The sequence below is a fragment of the Lithobates pipiens genome, unplaced genomic scaffold (assembly GCF_037356315.1).
Source record: "Lithobates pipiens isolate NorthernLeopardFrog02 unplaced genomic scaffold, aLitPip1_a1.2 Scaffold_35, whole genome shotgun sequence".
Taxonomy (NCBI): domain Eukaryota; kingdom Metazoa; phylum Chordata; class Amphibia; order Anura; family Ranidae; genus Lithobates; species Lithobates pipiens.
Genome location: NW_027507811.1, coordinates 8,824,364 through 8,850,563, shown reverse-complemented (window position 1 = coordinate 8,850,563; position 26,200 = coordinate 8,824,364). Strand labels below are relative to the sequence as shown.

General features: G+C 48.6%; 3 protein-coding genes across 4 annotated transcripts in view; 2 read left to right on the top strand and 1 right to left on the bottom strand.

Annotated features, from left to right (window-relative positions):
- Window positions 1-26,200, bottom strand: part of LOC143956097 (uncharacterized) — a 215,775-nt gene that overhangs the window by 46,790 nt on the left and 142,785 nt on the right. The window lies entirely within an intron of this gene.
- On the top strand, window positions 10,416-25,964 carry LOC143955681 (uncharacterized). Of its 2 annotated transcripts, XM_077465792.1 has the most exons (8): window positions 18,762-18,903; window positions 20,132-20,241; window positions 21,026-21,372; window positions 21,487-21,584; window positions 21,674-21,895; window positions 21,976-22,188; window positions 22,344-22,479; window positions 23,033-25,964. In XM_077465792.1, exons 3-8 carry the CDS (start codon window positions 21,288-21,290, stop codon window positions 23,932-23,934), a joined length of 1,656 nt encoding a protein of 551 aa, XP_077321918.1. In that variant the 5' UTR covers window positions 18,762-18,903; window positions 20,132-20,241; window positions 21,026-21,287; the 3' UTR covers window positions 23,935-25,964. The 2 variants fall into 2 exon arrangements, with proteins under 2 accessions (XP_077321917.1, XP_077321918.1); XM_077465791.1 differs by lacking the exons at window positions 18,762-18,903; window positions 20,132-20,241; window positions 21,026-21,372 and adding exons at window positions 10,416-10,614; window positions 10,770-10,905.
- On the top strand, window positions 11,524-17,023 carry LOC143955375 (uncharacterized). Its single transcript, XM_077465436.1, has one exon. It carries the CDS (start codon window positions 11,524-11,526, stop codon window positions 12,463-12,465), a length of 942 nt encoding a protein of 313 aa, XP_077321562.1. The 3' UTR covers window positions 12,466-17,023.

Here is a 26,200-nt window from a genome sequence, read left to right as displayed (position 1 = left end):
AAATCAGGCGGATTTTGTGGTCGGAATGTCTGACCGTGTGTACAAGGGCTAATACTGATACTATTATGATAACGTTTTCATCGGCTGGTCATGTGAACCCAAGCGATTCATATGATATTTACTTATTTATTTGATCACTTTTTTATTATTGTCTGTTACGACGTGGGAAACCACTTCCATCAGGTTCCAAGTCTAAGGTTCTAAGGTTCCTCCAGGTCTTCAAGAGGTGAAGATTTTGTGCTGCAAGTGACATCCCGGTTGTTGTCCTCCGACTTACCTGAGACATTTGCAAAGGCATGTGAAAGCTACAAGGCCTCGCCATAGCACCCTGTGTTGCTTGCAGTCCTAACACTACAAATTTATAAGTGTCTCCACAGTGGAAGCACATGCATGGAATGGACAGATGTGGGACAGGTGGGCCTGGAGACTGCCCAAGCCCCCTTAAAGGAACAGGAGCGCACTGAACACCCAGCAAGAGCACAATGGCAATGGTTCCAAGTCTAAGGTTCTAAGGTTCCACCGGGTCTTCAAGAGGTGGAGATTTTGTGCTGCAAGTGACATCCCGGTTGTTGTCCTCCGACTTACCTGAGAGCAGGGGAATATTTCCATGCAGTGCTGGGCCACTGGACTCACAATGCAGCAGGTTACACAGGAGAAATAGCAAGAGAACATAGGATTACATGGGGGAGACAAACAAGAATAAAAAGACTGAGAGTGCACAGGTGCTGATAATGAGATAGATTTGAACTCACAGAGTAAACACATTGGTGCAGAGAAATGGATAACAAATGGAGGTGCAAAGTAAGACAAGGAGGAGAAGAAAGTTCATGGAGTGACAACAGAAGAATAGTGACTTAGCAACACAAGTCTAGGGGCAGGCTGGACACACTGGGAGCACAAGGATGGGAGCAGGCTGGGACACACTGGGAGCACAAGGATGGGAGCAGGCTGAGACACACTGGGAACACAAGACTGGAAGTAGGCTGCAATACACTGGGATCACAAGGCTAGGGACTCAGGGAACACAAATATGGAAGCAGGCTGAGACACAATGGGAATAAAAGATTGGAAGGAGGCTAGGACACACTGGGAACACAAGGCTCGGAGCAGGTTGGGACACAATGGGATCACAAGGATGGGAGCATATTGGGACACACCACTGGGAACACAAGGCTGGGAGCAGGTTGGGACACAATGGGATCACAAGGATGGGAGCAGATTGGGACACACCACTGGGAACACAAGGCTGGGAGCAGGTTGGGACACACTGGGATCACAAGGCTGGGAAGCAGGTTGGGACACAATGGGATCACAAGGATGGAAGCAGGCTGGGACACCATGAGAACACAAGGCTGGGACACACTGGGAAAACAGGGCTGGAAGGAGGCTAGGACTCACTCAGAACACAAGACTGGAAGGAGGATGGAACACACTCAGAAAAGAAGACTGGAAGGAGACTGGGACACACCAGGAACACAAGAATGGAAGCAGGCTGGGACACACTGGGAACACAAGGCAGGGACACACTGGGAACACAAGACTGGAAGGAGGTTAGGGCACATTCAAAACACAAGGCTGGAAGCAGGCTGGGACACACTGGGAACACAAGGCTGGAAGGAGGTTGGAACACACTGGGAACACAAGGCTGGAAGGAGGTTGGGACATACTGGGAACACAAGGCTGGAAGGAGGTTGGAACACACTGGGAACACAAGGCTGGAAGGAGGTTGGGACATACTGGGAACACAAGGCTGGAAGGAGGTTGGGACATACTGGGAACACAAGGCTGGAAGGAGGTTGGAACACACTGGGAACACAAGGCTGGAAGGAGGTTGGGACATACTGGGAACACAAGGCTGGAAGGAGGTTGGAACACACTGGGAACACAAGGCTGGAAGGAGGTTGGGACATACTGGGAACACAAGGCTGGAAGGAGGTTGGGACATACTGGGAACACAAGGCTGGAAGGAGGTTGGGACATACTGGGAACACAAGGCTGGAAGGAGGTTGGGACATACTGGGAACACAAGGCTGGAAGGAGGTTGGGACATACTGGGAACACAAGGCTGGGAGCAGGCTGGGACACACTGAGAATACAAGGCTGGGAGCAGATTGGGACACACTGAGAACACATTGGGACTCCCTGGTTTTACCTGCTCAAAGTAAGCCTCCTCTTCATTCCTCCTTCACCAAACAAGGCCCAGGTTACAAGTCTCTTTGAGGATAGATTATTGTCACCTTTTTTGCTTTGATCTTCCTGTATTGTAGCACCGGTGTTGGCATCTTTAGGCTTGCCCGAGCTTGATCACCTCTCTCGTCCCTCCATTTCTCCTACCTTTTGTTCCCTATCTCTCCCTCTAAATGCAGTGGCTGAGGAAGTACACCCCCATCATATTAACCGCTGTGATTGGCTGATCCACTACTGTACACATAGCTGATTTATTTGCACTTTATGTTTTCTGTATCCACTAATGTATGTACCTCAGAAGTTTTTCTGTAACCTATTCAAATTGGTTGCCTGTCTGCTTTCCCCCACATACTTTCTGTTTCCATGTTGAAAACCTAAAACTAAAACCTAAACCCATTTATATATATATAAAAAAAAAAAGATGTTGGGTCGATTTGGGCAGCCATAGCTGTAATGCTGCAACCATTATGGGGCTTCAAACATGTAGTTGATGGCCACTTCCATATAGTTGCCTTGCACCTTGGATGCCAGCTACCTGCCAGTGCTGGGATCCTCTGCTGTATCCTCCCCCTTAGGCATGGCTAATCCTTCATCACCACATCCTGGGGATCAGGAGCGACCCCGGCCCCCCCTACTTGGGTTTCTTGCATCCATATACCAGAGATGGGACATGCTGAAAGAGAATAGAGGATTCCTCAACCAGTCTGTATTGGAGTATCTGAAGGTGGTCTGCTTACTGCGGGGTACATCTGATGAGAACAGTAAAGGTGGGGGGGGGGGGGGTCCTATGTTGCTATTTTCAACAGAGTCAGAACCTTCTTTTGAAGAATGGGAGCATCACAGGGCTTGAAAGTCTACATGGAAAGGTTTTCTGGGCAGTATGTTGGTTTTGTTAAGCAAGTTTCTTCTAAGCAGTGCCAAATAGAGAAACATCAGAGGCTAATTACCTTAGCTCTTCTCAACTTGCTAAATTTATGCCCAATATCCACCCTTTACATTTACGTTCCTGTGGACTGGAAGGCATGTTATATATGGCGGACGTGTCCCAAAGTTCGTAGATTATACTCTGATATACACAGTTTTGGGCTGCAACTTACGTAAGGATTTTCAAATAAACCTCCCCAAAATGTCCCAAGGTCAGCGGGCAAAATTGATTACATTTACCTTTGTTGCCATCAAGCAAATTATAGATCTCTCTGAAAGTTCCCAGTGCTGAATTTGTCTTAGCCCTTGTACACACGGTCGGACATTCCGACGGAAAGGTGTCCGATCGGACCGTGTTGTCGGATAATCCGACCGTGTGTGGTCTCCATCGGACTGTTTCCGTCGGAGTATCCGACGGAGCAAGTTTTCCAACTTGTCGATAAAATTTTCCGACTACATGCTCCGATCGGACATAGTCCGATCATGTGTAGAGAATTCCGATCGGACAAAGTGCCACGCATGCTCAGATCAAATTCCTAGACCAAAGCTATTGGCTACTAGCCTGAACGTAGTCCCGTCGTAACGAACGAACGCCATCACGTTCTGAACGACAACTTTGTCCGACCGTGTGTATGCAACAGTTTCGGACAAAATCCGATGGATTTGGTTGTCGGAATCTCTGACCGTGTGTACAAGGGCTTAAGGTCTTTCTCGGTTTCAATGGGACCACGTTCAATGGAGAATTGTGGGCCATTCCCTCAGATACCCTTGGGAAATTTTTCAAAATTTTGTTTAAACGTTGGCTGGGAATTATTTGGCCCTCCCTTACATCACCTTTCTTTACTATTTTCTTTTCTTTCACCGTCTCCGATTTCTTCCTGGTCTGTTGTCCTCATCTTTCATTTTCTCTTTCTTCGCTTATGTTTCTTTTTGAGTATTTCCTACTTTCTGGAGCACCCCAGAAATTATATTATGCATACTTATTTTTTTGGTCTTTTTCCAAACCTCTATTGTACTTTTAATTCCATATACCATAAGGGATAATACGTAGACATGTGCAAAAGGAAAAAATTTGTTTAGTTTCGTTTCGTTTTAATTCGTTAATTCATTAATTTCGTTTAGTTATATTCGTTAACTTCCTTAAATTCGTTTTCGGATTTTCGTTTAGTTTTCTACCGAATTCGAAAAATCGGCCACATTCCAAAATATTTCAACCGCATTCGAAAATATTTCTACCGAATTCGAAATTATTTCAACATGATTCGACATTATTTCAACCACATTCGAAAATATTTTGTGACCCGAATTTAGGGCCATGTATCTTGGGGTCACTTAGTGCTAGAAACTCCAAATTTGGATATGTTGTAGTGCTAGTACTATTGTGTTTGTATACCAAATTTGGGGTATCTAGCTATAAGTGACCCCGAGATATGTGGCCCCAAAATTGGGTCACAAAATGTTATTCTCTGCTCTAATAACTAATAACATTTTGCGACCCGATTTTGGGGCCACATATCTCGGGGTCACTTATAGCTAGAAACCCCAAATTTGGTATGCAAACACAATAATACTAGCACTACAACATATCCAAATTTGAAGTGTCTAGCACCAAGTGACCCTGAGATACATGGCAGTAAAGTCGGGTCACAAAATATTTTCAAATGCGGTTGAAATAATGTTGAATCATGTTGAAATCATTTTGAATGCAGTTGAAATAATGTCGAATCATGTTGAAATAATTTCGAATGCATTCGAAATTATTTCAACATGATTCGACATTATTTCAACCACATTCGAAAATTCATGTCGAATTCATTCGAATTCATTCGTTATATTTCTTTCGTATTCGTTGTAATTTGTTATTTTTTTATTCGGACATTCGGATGCATCCGAATGTCTGAAAGATGCAAAATTCGGCCGAATTTCGATTCGTTTCGAAACGAATTGCACAAGCCTAATAATACGTATGTAGCGCCCCCCCCCCCCTGGGTCTACTGGGAGCAAAGAAGTACCTCCAGATACAGGGAGCGAGCTTACATTCACTCCAAGGCTGAGTCCATGGCTATAATGGGCAGTTGAAGAGAATTTAGACGCCAGTCACTTTAGGTATATTTTCAAAGCTTTCATGAGAACTTGAGAAAGGTTGTAGGAAAAAGGGTTAAGGGAGTTTTCATATACCCTTTTAGCAGATCACTTACAGACTCCTTGAATCCAAAGGATAACAAACAGCTTTCTTTTAGCAAATCTTGAATACCTGGGTAAGTCTCTCGCACAGATCTAGGAACCGGTAGATTGTCTGGACAAGCCTCTCTCATAGACATTGCAGCCAGCAGAACTCTTGGATAGGTCTCTCTCATAGACTTAGCAGCCAGTAGAAATCTTGGATAGGTCTCTCTCACAGACTTAGCAGCCAGTAGAACTCTTGGATAGGTCTCTCTCACAGACTTAGCAGCCAGTAGAACTCTTGGATAGGTCTCTCTCACAGACTTAGCAGCCAGTAGAACTCTTGGATAGGTCTCTCTCACAGACTTAGCAGCCAGTAGAACTCTTGGATAGGTCTCTCTCATAGACTTAGCAGCCAGTAGAACTCTTGGATAGGTCTCTCTCATAGACTTAGTAGCCAGTAGAACTCTTGGATAGGTCTCTCTCATAGACATTGCAGCCAGCAGATCTCTTGGATAGGTCTCTCTCATAGACTTAGCAGCCAGCAGAACTCTTGGATAGGTCTCTCTCATAGACTTAGCAGCCAGTAGAACTCTTGGATAGGTCTCTCTCATAGACTTAGCAGCCAGCAGATCTCTTGGATAGGTCTCTCTCATAGACTTAGCAGCCAGCAGAACTCTTGGATAGGTCTCTCTCACAGACTTAGCAGCCAGTAGAACTCTTGGATAGGTCTCTCTCACAGAGTTAGCAGCCAGTAGAACTCTTGGATAGGTCTCTCTCGCAGACTTAGCAGCCAGTAGAACTCTTGGATAGGTCTCTCTCATAGACTTAGCAGCCAGTAGAACTCTTGGATAGGTCTCTCTCATAGACTTAGCAGCCAGTAGAACTCTTGGATAGGTCTCTCTCATAGACTTAGCAGCCAGCAGATCTCTTGGATAGGTCTCTCTCACAGACATAGCAGCCAGTAGAACTCTTGGATAGGTCTCTCTCATAGACTTAGCAGCCAGCAGAACTCTTGGATAGGTCTCTCTCATAGACTTAGCAGCCAGTAAAACTCTTGGATAGGTCTCTCTCACAGACTTAGCAGCCAGTAGAACTCTTGGATAGGTCTCTCTCACAGACTTAGCAGCCAGTAGAACTCTTGGATAGGTCTCTCTCATAGACTTAGCAGCCAGTAGAACTCTTGGATAGGTCTCTCTCATAGACTTAGCAGCCAGTAAAACTCTTGGATAGGTCTCTCTCACAGACTTAGCAGCCAGTAGAACTCTTGGATAGGTCTCTCTCACAGACTTAGCAGCCAGTAGAACTCTTGGATAGGTCTCTCTCATAGACTTAGCAGCCAGCAGAACTCTTGGATAGGTCTCTCTCATAGACTTAGCAGCCAGTAGAACTCTTGGATAGGTCTCTCTCATAGACTTAGAAGCCAGTAGAAATCTTGGATAGGTCTCTCTCATAGACTTAGCAGCCAGTAGAACTCTTGGATAGGTCTCTCTCATAGACTTAGCAGCCAGTAGAACTCTTGGATAGGTCTCTCTCGCAGACTTAGCAGACAGGAGCTAGTTACCTTGTTTAGATTTTAGAACAGCTTGACAGTACCAGAACCTTTAAGCCGACCCGGTCATAACTGTAAGGGTAGTTTAGATACAGGTGCGTCCTCCAAACGGGTCACCAGACCCTCCTGGGAGACCAGCCTTCATCCTGGCTCTCTCCAGAAAGGGTTCTCCCCTGGATCTCCTCAGCTTGGCTTGGCTTCTTCCACACAGCCAAGGACAACTTCAGGATTAGTAGGCCCCAGACAGGCTTCTGGGCCTACTTGCAGAATATGCAGCAGCACTGAGGGCCCCGAGGTAATGAATGACTAGAGCACCTCTGTCCATTAAATACCCCTTCCCAGAATGCACAGCGGCCAGGAACCTCCTACTGGGCTGTTTCTGGAAAAAGAATATCCGTAATAAGCTCAACCTAGTTGTAATTCTCACACTTACCTTATAGTACCAGTGACACCTACTGGCAACAGTGTGAAATGCACAACTGTCAAGTTTGGAACAGAACCAAATATACAATCAAATCTGAGCTTTTTACTGCTCAACCAAAAACAAAATTTACACTATAGCCCCAATTTTAGGAACAGGGGGCTACACGTATATTGGTATCATCCTTGCTATATAGCCCAAAGATGTGAGTTCTGGTCACTCCCGTTTCCTCAAAAATTCATATGGAGCTATGAGTTGGTTGTCCAATGGATCATTGATATGTGTTTGTAACTTTGGTGACCCTTGTATTTGTGATCATTTTGTGACCATGTATATACCATTGTTTCCAGACGTACCTCTTTTGCCTTCTGTATTAAAAACTCTTCATAAATACTGTTGAACGTGAAAAATTTGAGGATGATTATGACAAAATTCCATAATCACTTTTGCTGCAATATCAAAGGTATTAAAATCCCTCTGTTAACATATTTCTACCCCCTCGTGGGAGTGGAGGTGACCCCATCTATAAGGATATACAGTACATACACACACCGCACAAGGCCGTGTTCACACTACGAGACGTTTCTCAAAGCTGCAGTTCCTCTGAGCTTCACAGGGTGGTGATCTCACTTCTGCCCAGACAGGAAGTCTCTATGGAACACAGGAAGTGATGAAAGGTACAGACAGGAAGTGATTTCAGCTACAGACAGGAAGTGACGTCAGGTATAAATAGGAGGTTCTGGTGAGTGTTGAATCGGGAGGAAGTGGAGAGTAGACATTGCTGAAACTGGCAGCAGAGGAGGTAATAAGATCTTATTTTCTTTTTGTACCCATTAACATCAATTATAATATAGCAAGGGTACGTGGAAGTATGTAGTACCCAGAAAAGAGGAATAGAAAAGAGCTGGGCCCTGGGTAACGGGAGAGGACAAGAAAGAACCCAATGCTTTGAGAGTGAAAAGACCCTTTCTCACGACTAAGGTCGAGCCCTGGGTTCATTTCGAGTGCCGTTCCACTAACTTCGAGTTCAAATGCCAAATCTGAACTCCACTGAAATCAAAGGTAGCCAAATCTGTCAAATCAAAAATTATCTAGAAGACCCCTGAGGTCTCATTAAAGGGAACCTGTTATTCCAAAATAGGATGACATAGGGAACTTTTTGTCCCCCATGTGATAAAAAAATAAAGTTACACCTACCTCTACTCATGGACCTTCTGCCTTCTTGCACATATATGACCCCTTCCAAATGGAAACTATTACATCATTATCCTAGTCTGAGATTTTCATCCTAAAATGTAATCAGAAAACTCTCTGGGGTAGCCAGATAAACGCTAAAGCTCAAAGTTCCCTTAACAGTTTAGGGGAGCTGCAATCCACCCAGGAGCAATAGTTTGGTTCACACAGGAGCACCCATACATAGCCTCCCAAAGCTCCTCTTTCCAGTGTCCCTCCATCCAGAGTCAGAACATACTATGACATCACGCGGACCTTGCATTGACCTCACAGCTCCTCCTCGCAGTGTCCCTCCATCCAGAGTCAGCACGTACTATGACATCACCCTGACCTTGCATTGACTTCACAGTTCCTCCTCCCAGTGTCCCTCCATCCAGAGTCAGCACATACTATGACATCACACTGACCTTGCATTGACCTCACAGCTCCTCCTCCCAGTGTCCCTCCATCCAGAGTCAGCACGTACTATGACATCACACTGACCTTGCATTGACTTCACAGCTGCTCCTCCCAATGTCCCTCCATCCAGCGTTAGCATACCCATTGCCATCACACTGAGTCTATACTGAACCTACAGCAGCAAAACAATTTTAAAAGGCAGAAGATCCTATTCATCATTCTTTGTCTGAATTTTGAAAACTAAACTAATCAAGGCCATAAACAAAAGTACACCCAACATATTAAACAGTCCAAATTAAAAATGTTCCCACTGGGGGCCATAGTTCCTAAATCCTTACAGACCTTCATATTACTTCCTGATAGCCTCATCCTATTATTGTAAAACCAATCCAGATAATTCTCTGTTATCCATTTACAGGGAAACCTTCATAGATGACGGCACAAATGAGGCTGGAGGAAGATCTGAGTCACATGACTGAGAGGATACTAAACCTCACCCTGGAGATCATCTACCTGCTGACCGGAGAGGTGAGGAGGATTCTGGGAGGTCACATGACATCACTCTTATCTCTATTAATAAAACACAGGCCTGACCGGAGAGGTGAGGAGGATTCTGGGAGGTCACATGACATCACTCTTATCTCTATTAATAAAACACAGACCTGACCGGAGAGGTGAGGAGGATTCTGGGAGGTCACATGACATCACTCTTATCTCTATTAATAAAACACAGACCTGACCGGAGAGGTGAGGAGGATTCTGGGAGGTCACATGACATCACTCTTATCTCTATTAATAAAACACAGACCTGACCGGAGAGGTGAGGAGGATTCTGGGATTCTAACATGATCTTCCTATTGGTTCCCCAATACAGAGATTTCCTCTTGTGAAGTCCGGTGATCATATGACCATCACAGTGCCTCCATGTGACTCCCTAAAACCTGAGAGACACAACATGGAGAAGATTCTAGAAGTCACCAAGAAGATGATGGAGCTGCTGACAGGAGAGGTGAGGAGGATTCTGGGAATTGTGGGACATTATCCAGTAACAGACAAGGGATGTGTCTGGATGGTGACTGTATCATTGTGTGTGTCAGGTTCCTATAAGGTGTCAGGATGTCACTGTCTATTTCTCCATGGAGGAGTGGGAGTATTTAGAAGGACACAAGGATCTCTACAAGGACGTCATGATGGACAATCAGCCGCCCCTCACATCACCGGGTAAGAGGAGACTTTATTGTAAAGGAGAGAGCAGTACGGAGGCTCCACCCATCCCCCATCATCTGATAAACACATAGAAACAATGTATTCAGTCAGTGTGTGTGTTTCCTACAGATGGATCCAGTAATGGGAACCCACCAGAGAGATGTCCCCGTCCTCTGTATTCCCGGGATTCCACACAGGAAGGTCACACCATCCCCCACCATCATCAGGTAGATGAGGAACAATTATTGGTCGTTATGATTTATACATAATCATCTTTCTTATAAAAAATGTTTTATTATATGTTTAGAGTGGAAACCTCAGGGATTATAATATTGTTGTGAAAGAGGAGTATGAAGCGGAGGATGAGGAGTACGATGTAATGGAGCAGTTTTCTGAAGGACACAAGGATCTCTACAAGGACATCATACTGGAGTTTCCTAATACCAGGAACCCACCAGAGAGATGTCCCCGTCCTCTGTATTCCCGGGATTCCACACAGGGAGGTCACACCATCCCCCACCATCATCAGGTAGGTGGAGTTGAGGGTCGGGAACATAAAGTGATTGAACACTCTGACATGTGGAGATGATGTGTGGACTCTACAAGATGATATTTTGTATGTGATTTCACATCATAAATACTTCTATGTTACAGATGTTATTTTCTGCCATTCTGTTGGTTTAGGGTGAAGATCTGATGAACATGAAAGTTGAGGGTGAAGTAGAAGAGACGTATGTGAGGGATGATCAGCAATATACGGAGGAGGCTGGAATGACGAGGACATTCATAGAGGAGGACACTCCTACAGAGATCAGCACAGGTGACCCATCATATATTCTTCTCTTATCTCTGCTCTGTTTCTGCTCACTGATTGGTCCAAAGTAGGGTGGGAGCTGAGTGATATCAGCCAATAATAGGTTGATGACGGTCCCCTCCCTGTACTGATACCCTATTTGTGGTTCAGCTGGCAGTATTAGGTTGTGGGTCACTCCTAGTTACAGTAGCACAGATATGATAACACAGATTGAGACTTTCTTCGGTTGGTTCCTCTTCTTACAACAGACTTATCGCTAAATGTTACCATAAAACTCTATTACCAGTCTTTTTGAGATCTAAAACCTAGTCTTGTGGTTGTGTGAAGAGCATGGACCTCCCAGTCCCCATTGGTTCCTGCTCTTCTGACAAGGCTGTGTAAATGTAGAAGTGATCTGGGAGGACCAAAGAACCTTTGACTGAAGAGGGGGGAAAAGTCCCGTTTGGTTGGGACCTCCACAGAGAACATCTCCTCACTCATATCTACCTGATCCAGATGGGATCTTGATGGAAGTGAACTAACCCTCTCATATCTATTGATGATGTTTTTCTATTTTTCCAGGACACGCCATGGAGAAACCCTCAAAGGATCGTCTCACTTTATCTCCAGGTTGTAGAATGGAAGATGAGGACATCACAGGAGATTGTGGAGGAGAAAAGACAGCAACCTCGTACTGTGAGGGATGGTGACGAAACTCAAGGAGAGAAGATATTTCCCTGTCGTAAATGTGGGGAAGGTTTTAGCTCTGAACTGAGTCTTTTTATACATCAGATGTGTCACACGGGTGAGAAGCTTTATTCCTGCTCCGAGTGCGGGAAATTTTTTCTTAATAGATCAGAACTCATCAGACATTACAGATCCCACACAGGAGAAAAGTCATATTCCTGCCCTGAGTGCGGGAAATGTTTCCTCGGTAAATCAAAACTGGACACACATTACAGATCTCACACGGGCGAAAAGCCGTATGAATGCCCAGAGTGCGGGAAATGTTATCTACGGAAATCAGAACTTGTTATACATCAAAGATCTCACACAGGGGAGATGCCATTTTCCTGCCTTGAGTGCGGGAAACTGTTTCCACAGAAGTCCTGCCTTACCAAACACCAGAGAGTGCACACGGGTGAGAAACCGTATTCCTGCTCTGAATGCATGAAATGTTTTTCAGATAAGGCCAGTCTTTCCAGACATCAGAGATCGCACACGGGTGAGAAGCCGTATTCCTGCCCCAAGTGTGGAAAATGTTATTCGCGGAAAACAGACCTTGTTATACATCAGAGGTCCCACACAGGAGAGAAGCCGTATTCCTGCCCTGAGTGCGGGAAATGTTTTTCACGGATGTCCCACCTTTACAGGCATCAGAAATTACACACGGGGGAGAAGCCGTATTCCTGTCCTCAGTGTGGAAAATGCTTTTCACGGAAGTGCAATCTTACCGAACATCAGGTTTGCCACAGGCGGCAGAAAACTGTTTACCTGCCCTTAGTGCAGGAAGTGTTGGCCCCGGAAATCAGAACTTTTCAGACATCGGAAATTTCACTCAGAGGAGAAGCCGTATTTCTGCTCTGAGTGGGGGAAATGCCCCATTCGAGAAAAGCTTTTTTCTGGTCCTGAGTGTGGGAAACGTTATCCATGGAAATTCAGAACTTTTCAGGCATCAACAAACTCACATAGGAGAAAGTGCAACCCTGCCCTGAGCACAGAAAGATTTTTCCACAGAAGTCTTCCCAAACATCAGAAAACCCACACAACCCTCGAGGTGTATTATTGTCCTGAGTGTGGGAAATGTCTTCTATATGGATCATAGGTTGCCGTACATCAGAGATCTCACACTGGGAAGAAGCTCACCTTGATCTACACCTCAGAAAACACGTGGCTGAGCGCTCCTCTGATCTTTATCATGGAAGAAACTCTTTATAAGGAAACCAGAGATCACTAAAGACCTCAAAGTTCTGTCTGGATTACTCTGCTAGGAGAGAGAAGGAGGGGGTGTCACTGCCGGTTGGGTCCCTCTAGGAGAGAGAAGGAGGGGGTGTCACTGCTGGTTGTTTCCCTCTAGGAGAGAGGAGGAGGGGGCGTCACTGCTGGTTGGGTCCCTCTAGGAGAGAGAAGGAGGGGGCGTCACTGCTGGTTGGGTCCCTCTAGGAGAGAGAAGGAGGGGGTGTCACTGCCGGTTGGGTCCCTCTAGGAGAGAGAAGGAGGGGGTGTCACTGCCGGTTGGGTCTCTCTAGGAGAGAGAAGGAGGAGATGTCACTGCCGGTTGGGTTCCTCTAGGAGAGAGAAGGAGGGGGTGTCACTGCCGGTTGGGTCTCTCTAGGAGAGAGAAGGAGGAGATGTCACTGCCGGTTGGGTTCCTCTAGGAGAGAGAAGGAGGGGGTGTCACTGCCGGTTGGGTCCCTCTAGGAGAGAGAAGGAGGGGGTGTCACTGCTGGTTGGGTCCCTCTAGGAGAGAGAAGGAGGGGGTGTCACTGCCGGTTGGGTCCCTCTAGGAGAGAGAAGGAGGGGGTGTCACTGCCGGTTGGGTTCCTCTAGGAGAGAGAAGGAGGGGGTGTCACTGCCGGTTGGGTCCCTCTAGGAGAGAGAAGGAGGGGGTGTCACTGCCGGTTGGGTCCCTCTAGGAGAGAGAAGGAGGGGGTGTCACTGCCGGTTGGGTCCCTCTAGGAGAGAGAAGGAGGGGGTGTCACTGCCGGTTGGGTCCCTCTAGGAGAGAGAAGGAGGGGGTGTCACTGCCGGTTGGGTTCCTCTAGGAGAGAGAAGGAGGGGGTGTCACTGCCGGTTGGGTCCCTCTAGGAGAGAGAAGGAGGGGGTGTCACTGCTGGTTGGGTCCCTCTAGGAGAGAGAAGGAGGGGGTGTCACTGCCGGTTGGGTCCCTTTAGGAGAGAGAAGGAGGGGGTGTCACTGCTGGTTGGGTCCCTCTAGGAGAGAGAAGGAGGGGGTGTCACTGCCGGTTGGGTCCCTCTAGGAGAGAGAAGGAGGGGGAGTCACTGCCGGTTGGGTCCCTCTAGGAGAGAGAAGGAGGGGGAGTCACTGCCGGTTGGGTCCCTCTAGGAGAGAGAAGGAGGAGGTGTCACTGCCGGTTGGGTCCCTCTAGGAGAGAGAAGGAGGGGGTGTCACTGCCGGTTGGGTCCCTCTAGGAGAGAGAAGGAGGGGGTGTCACTGCCGGTTGGGTCCCTCTAGGAGAGAGAAGGAGGGGGAGTCACTGCTGGTTGGGTCCCTCTAGGAGAGAGAAGGAGGAGGTGTCACTGCCGGTTGGGTTCCTCTAGGAGAGAGAAGGAGGGGGTGTCACTGCCGGTTGGGTCCCTCTAGGAGAGAGAAGGAGGGGGTGTCACTGCCGGTTGGGTCCCTCTAGGAGAGAGAAGGAGGGGGTGTCACTGCTGGTTGGGTTCCTCTAGGAGAGAGAAGGATGGGGGTGTCACTGCCGGTTGGGTCCCTCTAGGAGAGAGAAGGAGGGGGTGTCACTGCTGGTTGGGTCCCTCTAGGAGAGAGAAGCAGGGGGTGACACTGCTGGTTGGGTTCCTCTAGGAGAGAGAAGGAGGGGGTGTCACTGCTGGTTGGGTCCCTCTAGGAGAGAGAAGGAGGGGGTGTCACTGCTGGTTGGGTCCCTCTAGGAGAGAGAAGGAGGGGGTGTCACTGCCGGTTGGGTCCCTCTAGGAGAGAGAAGGAGGGGGTGTCACTGCCGGTCGGGTCCCTCTAGGAGAGAGAAGGAGGGGGTGTCACTGCCGGTCGGGTCCCTCTAGGAGAGAGAAGGAGGGGGTGTCACTGCCGGTTGGGTCCCTCTAGGAGAGAGAAGGAGGGGGTGTCACTGCCGGTTGGGTCCCTCTAGGAGAGAGCAGGAGGCGGTGTCACGGCTGGTTGGGTCCCTCTAGGAGAGAGAAGGAGGGGATGTCACTGCCGGTTGGGTCCCTCTAGGAGAGAGAAGGAGGGGGTGTCACTGCCGGTTGGGTCCCTCTAGGAGAGAGGAGGAGGGGGTGTCACTGCCGGTTGGATCCCTCTAGAAGAGAGAAGGAGGAGGTGTCGCTGCCGGTTGGGTCCCTCTAGGAGAGAGAAGGAGGGGGTGTCACTGCTGGTTGGGTCCCTCTAGGAGAGAGGAGGAGGGGGTGTCACTGCTGGTTGGGTCTCTCTAGGAGAGAGAAGGAGGAGGTGTCACTGCCAGTTGGGTCCCTCTAGGAGAGAGAAGGAGGGGGTGTCACTGCCGGTTGGGTCCCTCTAGGAGAGAGAAGGAGGGGGTGTCACTGCTGGTTGGGTCCCTCTAGGAGAGAGAAGGAGGGGGTGTCACTGCCGGTTGGGTCCCTCTAGGAGAGAGAAGGAGGGGGTGTCACTGCTGGTTGGGTCCCTCTAGGAGAGAGGAGGAGGGGGTGTCACTGCTGGTTGGGTCTCTCTAGGAGAGAGAAGGAGGAGGTGTCACTGCCGGTTGGGTCCCTCTAGGAGAGAGAAGGAGGGGGTGTCACTGCTGGTTGGGTCCCTCTAGGAGAGAGAAGGAGGGGGTGTCACTGCTGGTTGGGTCCCTCTAGGAGAGAGAAGGAGGGGGTGTCACTGCCGGTTGGGTCCCTCTAGGAGAGAGAAGGAGGGGGTGTCACTGCCGGTCGGGTCCCTCTAGGAGAGAGAAGGAGGGGGTGTCACTGCCGGTCGGGTCCCTCTAGGAGAGAGAAGGAGGGGGTGTCACTGCCGGTTGGGTCCCTCTAGGAGAGAGAAGGAGGGGGGTGTCACTGCCGGTTGGGTCCCTCTAGGAGAGAGCAGGAGGCGGTGTCACGGCTGGTTGGGTCCCTCTAGGAGAGAGAAGGAGGCGGTGTCACTGCTGGTTGGGTCCCTCTAGGAGAGAGAAGGAGGGGGCGTCACTGCTTGTTGGGTCCCTCTAGGAGAGAGAAGGAGGGGGTGTCACTGCCGGTTGGGTCCCTCTAGGAGAGAGAAGGAGGGGGTGTCACTGCCGGTTGGGTCCCTCTAGGAGAGAGAAGGAGGGGGTGTCACTGCTGGTTGGGTCCCTCTAGGAGAGAGGAGGAGGGGGTGTCACTGCCGGTTGGGTCCCTCTAGGAGAGAGAAGGAGGGGGTGTCACTGCCGGTTGGGTCTCTCTAGGAGAGAGAAGGAGGGGGTGTCACTGCCGGTTGGGTCCCTCTAGGAGAGAGAAGGAGGGGGTGTCACTGCCGGTTGGGTCCCTCTAGGAGAGAGGAGGAGGGGGTGTCACTGCCGGTTGGGTCCCTCTAGGAGAGAGAAGGAGGGGGTGTCACTGCTGGTTGGGTCTCTCTAGGAGAGAGAAGGAGGGGGTGTCACTGCCGGGTGGGTCCCTCTAGGAGAGAGAAGGAGGGGGTGTCACTGCTGGTTGGGTCCCTCTAGGAGAGAGAAGGAGGGGGTGTCACTGCTGGTTGGGTCTCTCTAGGAGAGAGAAGGAGGGGGTGTCACTGCCAGTTGGGTCCCTCTAGGAGAGAGAAGGAGGGGGTGTCACTGCCGGTTGGGTCCCTCTAGGAGAGAGAAGGAGGGGGTGTCACTGCCGGTTGGGTCCCTCTAGGAGAGAGAAGTAGGGGGTGTCACTGCTGGTTGGGTCTCTCTAGTAGAGAGAAGGAGGGGGTGTCACTGCCGGTTGGGTTCCTCTAGGAGAGAGAAGGAGGGGGTGTCACTGCCGGTTGGGTCCCTCTAGGAGAGAGAAGGAGGGGGTGTCACTGCCGGTTGGGTCCCTCTAGGAGAGAGAAGGAGGGGGTGTCACTGCCGGTTGGGTCCCTCTAGGAGAGAGAAGGAGGGGGTGTCACTGCCGGTTGGGTCCCTCTAGGAGAGAGAAGTAGGGGGTGTCACTGCCGGTTGGGTCCCTCTAGGAGAGAGAAGGAGGGGGCGTCACTGCCGGTTGGGTCCCTCTAGGAGAGAGGAGGAGGGGGTGTCACTGCCGGTTGGGTCCCTCTAGGAGAGAGGAGGAGGAGGTGTCACTGCTGGTTGGGTCCCTCTAGGAGAGAGAAGGAGGGGGTGTCACTGCTGGTTGGGTCCCTCTAGGAGAGAGGAGGAGGGGGTGTCACTGCCGGTTGGGTCCCTCTAGAAGTGTAGTTTGATTTCTCCCGATCTTCAGAAGAACCTTCCAAGGAGGACATGGAGATGACACGGGCGGTAGATATTTCTGAGGTTTTATTGAGTCAAAACAATTAATATAAAAACAACAGTAAAATTATTATTTTATACAATTATTTATTATCCATGAAACAATTTGCTCTTGTGAGGTGGGACAAGTAAAGCCACCATAAAATCCATGTTCCTGGTTAGACTTTTTAAGACCACAATCCCTCTTCATTAGAATGTCTTCTCTCTGCCAACCTTCTGTGCAAAGGAGTTCCAAAATCACTTTTAATGTAGTCTCATCGCGGGACATTTGGCTCTTGCCACCAGGCCTCTACCTTGCTGGAAATCACCATCTCCCTGCGGGACACGAGGGAGATGGTGACGTCAGCACGTCTGTCCCCCCCCTACGCGTTTCGTCAAAAATGACGTCCAGGGGCACGTTTTGTGTATGTTTACCATGAACTTCCCGTACTCGTTCCTCCAGATCAGGGTAGTCCTTGTCTTTGATCAATCAGAGGCCTATAAAATATCTTCTGCAATTTTTATGTTATTATTTAATTATTTGCGAGTAGAAAACGATAGAACTATCGCAAACATCCCGTACCGCCCATTACGGGTCATGAATATCGCAAATACAGCAAGCTTGGTCCTCAGAGGTCATACAACATTCAAACATCGTAATGGAAATTCGCAGCAATGGTGGGATCGTGTACATAACTTTACCAATAAAGCCAATCTAACAATGTTTCTGTTTGTTTTGTCTCATATACACTACATTTCCAAAAGTATTGGGACAGCTGCCTTTACACGCACATGAACTTTAATGGCATCCCAGTCTTGGTCTGTAGGGTTCAATATTGAGGTGGCTCCACCATTTGCAGCTACAACAGCTTCAACTCTTCTGGGAAGGCCGTCCACAAGGTTTAGGAGCGTGTCTTTGGGAATGTTTGACCATTCTTCCAGAAGCGCATTTGTGAGGTCAGGCACTGATGTTGGACAAGAAGGCCTGGATCACAGTCCCCGCTCTAATTGATGCCAAAGGTGTTCTATCAGGTTGACGTCAGGACTCTGTGCAGGCCAGTCAAGATCTCCCACCCCAAACTCGCTCATTCAAGTCTTTATGGACCTTGCTTTGTGTTCTGGTCTAAATCATTTGGTGGAGGGGAGATTATGGTGTGGGGGGTTGTTTTTCAAGGGTTGGGCTTGGCCCTTTAGTTCCAGGGAACTCTTAAGGCGTCAGCATACCAAGACTTTTTGGACAAATTTCATGCTCCCAACTTTGTGGGAACAGTTTGGGGACGGAACCTTCCTGTTCTAACATGACTGCACACCAGTGTACAAAGCAAAGTCCATAAAGACATGGATGAGCAGGTTTGGGGTGGGGGAACTTGACTGACCTCAACCCAATAGAACACTTTTGGGATGAATTAAAGAGGAGACTGTGAGCCAGGCCTTCTCGTCCAACATCCCTGCCTGATCTTACAAATGCTCATCTGGAAGAATGGTCAAACATTCCCATAGACACACTCCTAAACCTTGTGGGTGGCTTTCCCAGAAGCGTTGAAGCTGTTATAGCTGCAAAGGGTGGGCCAACTCAATGCTGAACCCTACCGACTAAAACTGGGATGCCATTCAAGGTCATGTGTGTGTAAAGGCAGGTGTCACAATACTTTTGGCAATATAGTGTATGTTTCTCTATCCCCCCCCCCCCCCATGGTGGGAGTGGAGATGACCCCTTCTATAAGGATATACAGTACATACACACACAGCACAAGGACGTGTTCACTTTACAAGACGTCTCTCAGGGGCTGCAGTTCCTCTGAGCTCCACAAGGTGGTGATCTCACTTTGAGCCAGACAGGAAGTCTCTATGGAAGACAGGAAGTGATGTCAGGTATAAATAGGAAGTTCCGGGTGAGAGGCGAGTCGGGAGGAAGTAGAGCGGAGACATTACTCGAAGTGGCAGCAGAGGAGGTAATAAAATCTTATTTTATATTAACGCCCAGTACCCCCAGCCCCTGTCATATAGCAGATGTTGTTCATTAAAGCGGAGTTCCACCCAAAAGTGGAACTTCCGCTGATTTGTCTCCTCCCCCCCTCTGGTGCCACATTTGGCACCTTTCGGTGAGGGTGGAGCAGATCCCTGTCTTTCACAGGGATCCTGTTCCCACTTCCGGGAGTTCGGGCCGCGGGCCATGACGTCGCTGTTCAGCTCTCTTCTCCTTCCCCTGCCGCCTGGCCAGTAGAAGAGAGGAGCGGAGCCTCGTGCATGCGCAGTAGGGTTCCCAGCGTGAAGCCGTAAGGCTACATTGCCAACTTCCCTTACCCGATGAGTTGGCGCCATGCACCTGACAGCTGCCGGAAACCCTACATCGCTTGGACTCCAGGACAGGTAAGTGCCCTATTATTAAAAGCCAGCGGCAGGTGGAAAACACAGCTTTAATACCGACAGGAATTTAATATTCAGAAATTTTCAGGACTCGTGATGAGCCAGACTGCCCTGGGTTTCCTGTTTAAACGCGGGTTTGGCTAAATTTAAATGCGTTTGGACGCTGTGGACCTCCTTGATGTTTATGAGAATTCTATGACATCACAGTGACCTCAAAGCTCCTCCTCCCCAATGTCCCTCCATCCAGAGTCTATATATCCTATGACATCACACAGACCTCACAGCTCCTCCTCCCAATGTCCCTCCATCCAGAGTCAGAAAATCCTATGACATCACACTCCCCTCTCCTCCCAATGTCCCTCCTTCTGGAGTCAGAACATCCTATGACATCACACTGGCCTTACAGTTTTTTCTCCCGTTGTCCCTCCATCCAGAGTCAGAGAATCCTATGACATCACACTCAAACTAAATTCTGACCTCACAACAATGCCTCAGAGCATAACCGTTCTAGAAGGCAGAAGATCCTATCTATGGCACCTTGTCTGCAGGCCTAAAACAGAACAGAACAAGTCCAGAAACAAAACACACCCACCATAGAAAATGGAATTTATCATCCAGGAGGCAAAAGGTTTAAGAGTCTCCTGGACCCCAAGAATTATAGAAGATACTAAACAGTCCAGATAAAATATAATCTCACTGGGGGCCATAGTTCTTTAATACATATTGACCTTCATATTACCTCCTGATATCCTCATCCTATTATTATAAATCCAGTCCAGATAGTTCTCTGTTATCAATGTTATCTCTCTACAGGGAAACCTTCATAGATGACGGCACCAATGAAGATGGAGGAGGACCGGAGTCACATGACTGAGAAGATACTAAACCTCACCCTGGAGATCATCTACCTGCTGACCGGAGAGGTGAGGAGGATTCTGGGAGGTCACATGACATCACTCTTATCTCTATTAATAAAACACAGACCTGACCGGAGAGGTGAGGAGGATTCTGGGAGGTCACATGACATCACTCTTATCTCTATTAATAAAACACAGACCTGACCGGAGAGGTGAGGAGGATTCTGGGAGGTCACATGACATCACTCTTATCTCTATTAATAAAACACAGACCTGACCGGAGAGGTGAGGAGGATTCTGGGAGGTCACATGACATCACTCTTATCTCTATTAATAAAACACAGACCTGACTGGAGAGGTGAGGAGGATTCTGGGAGGTCACATGACATCACTCTTATCTCTATTAATAAAACACAGACCTGACTGGAGAGGTGAGGAGGATTCTGGGAGGTCAGATGACATCACTCTTATCTCTATTAATAAAACACAGACCTGACTGGAGAGGTGAGGAGGATTCTGGGAGGTCACATGACATCACTCTTATCTCTATTAATAAAACACAGACCTGACTGGAGAGGTGAGGAGGATTCTGGGAGGTCACATGACATCACTCTTATCTCTATTAATAAAACACAGACCTGACTGGAGAGGTGAGGAGGATTCTGGGAGGTCACATGACATCACTCTTATCTCTATTAATAAAACACAGACCTGACCGGAGAGGTGAGGAGGATTCTGGGAGGTCACATGACATCACTCTTATCTCTATTAATAAAACACGGACCTGACCGGAGAGGTGAGGAGGATTCTGGGATTCTAACATGATGTTCCTATTGGTTCTCCAATACAGAGATTTCCTCTTGTGAAGTCAGGTGATCATATGACCATCACAGTGCCTCCATGTGACTCCCTAAAACCCGAGAGACACAACATGGAGAAGATTCTAGAAGTCACCAAGAAGATGATGGAGCTGCTGACAGGAGAGGTGAGGAGGATTCTGGGAATTCTGGGACATTATCCAGTAACAGACAAGGGATGTGTCTGGATGGTGACTGTATCATTGTGTGTGTCAGGTTCCTATAAGGTGTCAGGATGTCACTGTCTATTTCTCCATGGAGGAGTGGGAGTATTTAGAAGGACACAAGGATCTCTACAAGGACGTCATGATGGACAATCAGCCGCCCCTCACATCACCGGGTAAGAGGAGACTTTATTGTAAAGGAGAGAGCAGTACGGAGGCTCCACCCATCCCCCATCATCTGATAAACACATAGAAACAATGTATTCAGTCAGTGTGTGTGTTTCCTACAGATGGATCCAGTAATGGGAACCCACCAGAGAGATGTCCCCGTCCTCTGTATTCCCGGGATTCCACACAGGAAGGCCACACCATCCCCCACCATCATCAGGTAGATGAGGAACAATCACTGATAGTATCATTAGGATCTGTACATTATCTGCATTGTTACCATTGATGTCATTTTTATTATATATTCAGAGTGGAAACCTGAGAGATCCTAAAGTTGAGATGAAAGAAGAGATAAAAGAGGAGGATGATGAGGATGGAATGATGGAGAGGCTTCTAAAAGAACACAAAGATCTGTACCAGGACACCATGGTGGAGTCATCCAGCTCCAAAATCCCACCAGAGAGATGTCCCCGTCCTCTGTATTCCTTGGATTCCACACAGGAAGATCACAACTACACAAAACATGATCAGGTAGATGAGGAACAATTATTGGTAGTTATGATTTATACACAATCATGTTTGTTATAATAAATATTTTATTATATATTCAGAGTGGAAACCTCAGGGATTGTAATATCGTTGTTAAAGAAGAGTATGAAGAGGAGGATGCGGAGTATGGTGTGATAAAGGAGCTTTTTGAAGGACCTAATGATCTCTACAAGGACATTATAATGGAGCCACCTAATAACAGGAACCCACCAGAGAGATGTCCCCGTCCTCTGTATTCCACACAGGAAGGTCACACCATCCCCCACCATCATCAGGTAGGTGGAGTTGAGGGTCGGGAACATAAAGTGATTGAACACTCTGACATGTGGAGATGATGTGTGGACTCTACAAGATGATATTTTCTATGTGATCTCACATCATAAATACTTCTATGTTACAGATGTTATTTTCTGCCGTTCTGTTGGTTTAGGGTGAAGATCTGATGAACATAAAAACTGAGTGTCAAGTGGAGGAGGAGTTTGTATGGGATGATCAGCAATATACGGAGGAGGCTGGAATGACGAGGACATTCATAGAGGAGGACACTCCTACAGAGATCAGCACAGGTGACCCATCATATATTCTTCTCTTATCTCTGCTCTGTTACTGCTCACTGATTGGTCCAGAGTAGGGCGGGAGCTGAGTGACATCAGCCAATAATAGGTTGATAATGGTCCCCTCCCTGTACTGATACCCTATTTGCGGTTCAGCTGGCAGTATTAGGTTGTGGGTCACTCCTAGTTACAGTAGCACAGATATGATAACACAGATTGCTTCCTCTTCTTCCAGAAGACTTAAAGACTAAAGACTTAAGATAACTAAATGTTACCATAAAACTCTACTACCAGTCTTACTGGGATGTAAAGCCTAGGCTTGTGGGTGTGTGAAGAGCATGGACCTCCCAGCCCCCATTGGTTCCTGCTCTTCTAACAAGGCTGTGTAAATGTAGAAGTGATCTGGGAGGAGGACCAAAGGACTGAAGAGGGGGGAAAAGTCCCGGCTGGTTGGGACCTCCACAGAGAACATCTCCTCACTCATATCTACCTGATCCAGATGGGATCTTGATGGAAGTGAACTAACCCTCTCATATCTATTGATGATGTTTTTATATTTTTCCAGGACACGCCATGGAGAAACCCTCAAAGGATCGTCTCACTTTATCTCCAGGTTGTAGAATGGAAGATGAGGACATCACAGGAGATTGTGGAGGAGAAAAGACAATGATCTCCACTATGGATGGTGGACTTCACAGTGTGGATAGACCATGGAGTCCCTCCGACTCTGAGCAACCTCGTACTGTGGGGGATGGTGCTGGGATTCAGGAGGTGAAGAAACTTTTCTTTCTTCAATTTGGGGAAAGTTTTAGCTCCGAGCAAATTTTCTCTGTTCATGAGAGATCACACACGGGTAAGGAGCTTCATTCCCATTCTGAGTGCGGTAAATTTCTTCTTCATAAGGCAGAACTCGTCAGACATCAGAGTCCTCACACAGGAAGCAAGTCACATCCCTGCCCTGAATGCGGGAAGATTTTTCTTCGTAAGGCAAAACTGGAAGTACATTACAGATCTCATACGGGCGAGAAGCCGTTTTCCTGCCCTGAGTGTGGGAAATGCTTTTCGGACAGTTACAGCCTTGGTAGACATCAAAGATCGCACACGGGGGAGAAGCCATATCCATGCTCTGAGTGCGGGAAATGTTTTGCGCAGAAGTCCGATCTTTCCAAACATCGGAGATTGCACACGGGTGAGAAGCCGTATTCCTGCCTTGAGTGCGGGAAATGTTTTGCACGGTTGTTCTATCTTCAAGAACATCAGAGAATGCACACGGGGGAGAAGCCGTATCCCTGTCCTCAATGTGGGAAATGTTTTTCACGGAAGGGCAATCTTGTTGAACATCAGACAACCCACAGGCGGAAAAAGACTGTTTTCCTGCCCATAGTGAGGGAAATGTTGGCCACGGAAATCAGAACCTATCAACCATCGGAAATCTCACTCGAGGGGAAAACCATTTTTCTGCTCTGAGTGCGGGAAATGTCTTTAATGGAAGTCTTGTCTTACCAAACATCAGAGAACCAACACAACCCTCGAGGTGTATTAGTGTCCTGAGTGCGGGAAATGTCTTCTATATGGATCATATTTTGCTGTACATCAGAGATCTCACACCGGGAAGAAGCTCACCTTGATCTACACCTCAGAAAGCACGTGGCTGAGCGCTCCTCCGATCTTTATCATGGAAGAAACTCTTTATAAGAAATCAGAGATCACTGAAGACTTCAAAGTCTGGCTTCCTTTGCTAGGAGAGAGAAGGAGGGGGTGTCACTGCCGGTTTGGTCCCTCTAGGAGAGAGGAGGAGGGGGTGTCACTGCTGGTTGGGTCCCTCTAGGAGAGAGAAGGAGGGGAGTCACTGCTGGTTGGGTCCCTCTAGGAGAGAGGAGGAGGGGGCGTCACTGCCGGTTGGGTCCCTCTAGGAGAGAGAAGGAGGGGGAGTCACTGCTGGTTGGGTCCCTCTAGGAGAGAGAAGGAGGGGGTGTTACTGCCGGTTGGGTCCCTCTAGGAGAGAGAAGGAGGGGGTGTCACTGCTGGTTGGGTCCCTCTAGGAGAGAGAAGGAGGGGGCATCACTGCCGGTTGGGTCCCTCTAGGAGAGAGAAGGAGGGGGTGTCACTGCCGGTTGGGTCCCTCTAGGAGAGAGAAGGAGGGGGTGTCACTGCCGGTTGGGTCCCTCTAGGAGAGAGAAGGAGGGGGTGTCACTGCTGGTTGGGTCCCTCTAGGAGAGAGAAGGAGGGGGTGTTACTGCCGGTTGGGTCCCTCTAGGAGAGAGAAGGAGTGGGCGTCACTGCCGGTTGGGTCCCTCTAGGAGAGAGAAGGAGAAGGTGTCACTGCCGGTTGGGTCCCTCTAGGAGAGAGAAGGAGGCGGTGTTACTGCCGGTTGGGTCCCTCTATGAGAGAGAAGGAGGGGGTGTTACTGCTGGTTGGGTCCCTCCTAGGAGAGAGAAGGAGGGGGTGTCACTGCCGGTTGGGTCCCTCTAGGAGAGAGAAGGAGGGGGTGTCACTGCCGGTTGGGTCCCTCTAGGAGAGAGAAGGAGGGGGTGTCACTGCCGGTTGGGTCCCTCTAGGAGAGAGAAGGAGGGGGCGTCACTGCCGGTTGGGTCCCTCAAGGAGAGAGAAGGAGGGGGTGTTACTGCCGGTTGGGTCCCTCTAGGAGAGAGGAGGAGGGGGTGTCACTGCCGGTTGGGTCCCTCTAGGAGAGAGAAGGAGGGGGTGTCACTGCCGGTTGGGTCCCTCTAGGAGAGAGGAGGAGGGGGTGTCACTGCCGGTTGGGTCCCTCTAGGAGAGAGAAGGAGGAGGTGTCACTGCCGGTTGGGTCCCTCTAGGAGAGAGGAGGAGGGGGTGTCACTGCCGGTTGGGTCCCTCTAGGAGAGAGGAGGAGGGGGTGTCACTGCCGGTTGGGTCCCTCTAGGAGAGAGGAGGAAGGGGCGTCACTGCCGGTTGGGTCCCTCTAGGAGAGAGAAGGAGGGGGTGTCACTGCTGGTTGGGTCCCTTTAGGAGAAAGAAGGAGGGGGCGTCCCAGAATCCTAGAGGGACCCAACCAGCAGTAACACCTCCTGCTTTACACAAATGTGAGGGGTGTACTTACTTTTGTGAAATACTGTATCTCTGCAACATTTGGATCTTGCCACCAAGCCTCTACGGTGCTGGAACTCACTTGTGGGGAGGCATTGGTGGACTATAACCCAGATGAGGTCTTTGTGTATGTTTACCATGAACTTCCCGTACTCGTTCCTCCAGATCACCTTAGTCCTCGTCTTTGGTCAATTGGTGGCCTAGAAAATATCTTTCCGCCATTTTTATGTTATTATTTAATTATTTGCGAGTAGAAAACGATAGAGCTATCGCCAACATCCCGTACCGCCCATTACGGGCCATGAATATCGCAAATACAGCAAGCTTGGTCTTCAGAGGTTATATAACATTCAAACATCGTAATGGAAATTCGCAGCAATGGTGGGATCGTGTACATAACTTTACCAATAAAGCCTTTACAATCTAACAATGTTTCTGTCTGTTTTGTCTCATATACACTATATTACCAAAAGTATTGGGACACCCGCCTTAGTTTACACGCACATGCACTTTAATGGCAGGAGTGTGTCTATGAGTATGTTTGACTATTCTTCCAGAAGCGCATTTGTAAGAGTTCCCTTCCCGGAACTAAGGGGCCAAGCCCAACCCCCCTGAAAAACAACCCCCTCACCATAATCCCCCCCCTCCACCAAATGGTTTGGACCA

Coding starts and splice junctions, on each gene's coding strand:
- LOC143955681 (XM_077465791.1), top strand. CDS start 10,465: ATGGAGCAGTTTTCTGAAGGACACAAGGATCTCTACAAGGACATCATA. Junction 10,906..21,486: donor TCCTACAGAGATCAGCACAG/GTGACCCATCAT, acceptor TGTTTCCTACAG/ATGGATCCAGTAATGGGAAC. Junction 21,585..21,673: donor CCATCCCCCACCATCATCAG/GTAGATGAGGAA, acceptor TTATATATTCAG/AGTGGAAACCTGAGAGATCC.
- LOC143955375 (XM_077465436.1), top strand. CDS start 11,524: ATGAGGACATCACAGGAGATTGTGGAGGAGAAAAGACAGCAACCTCGT.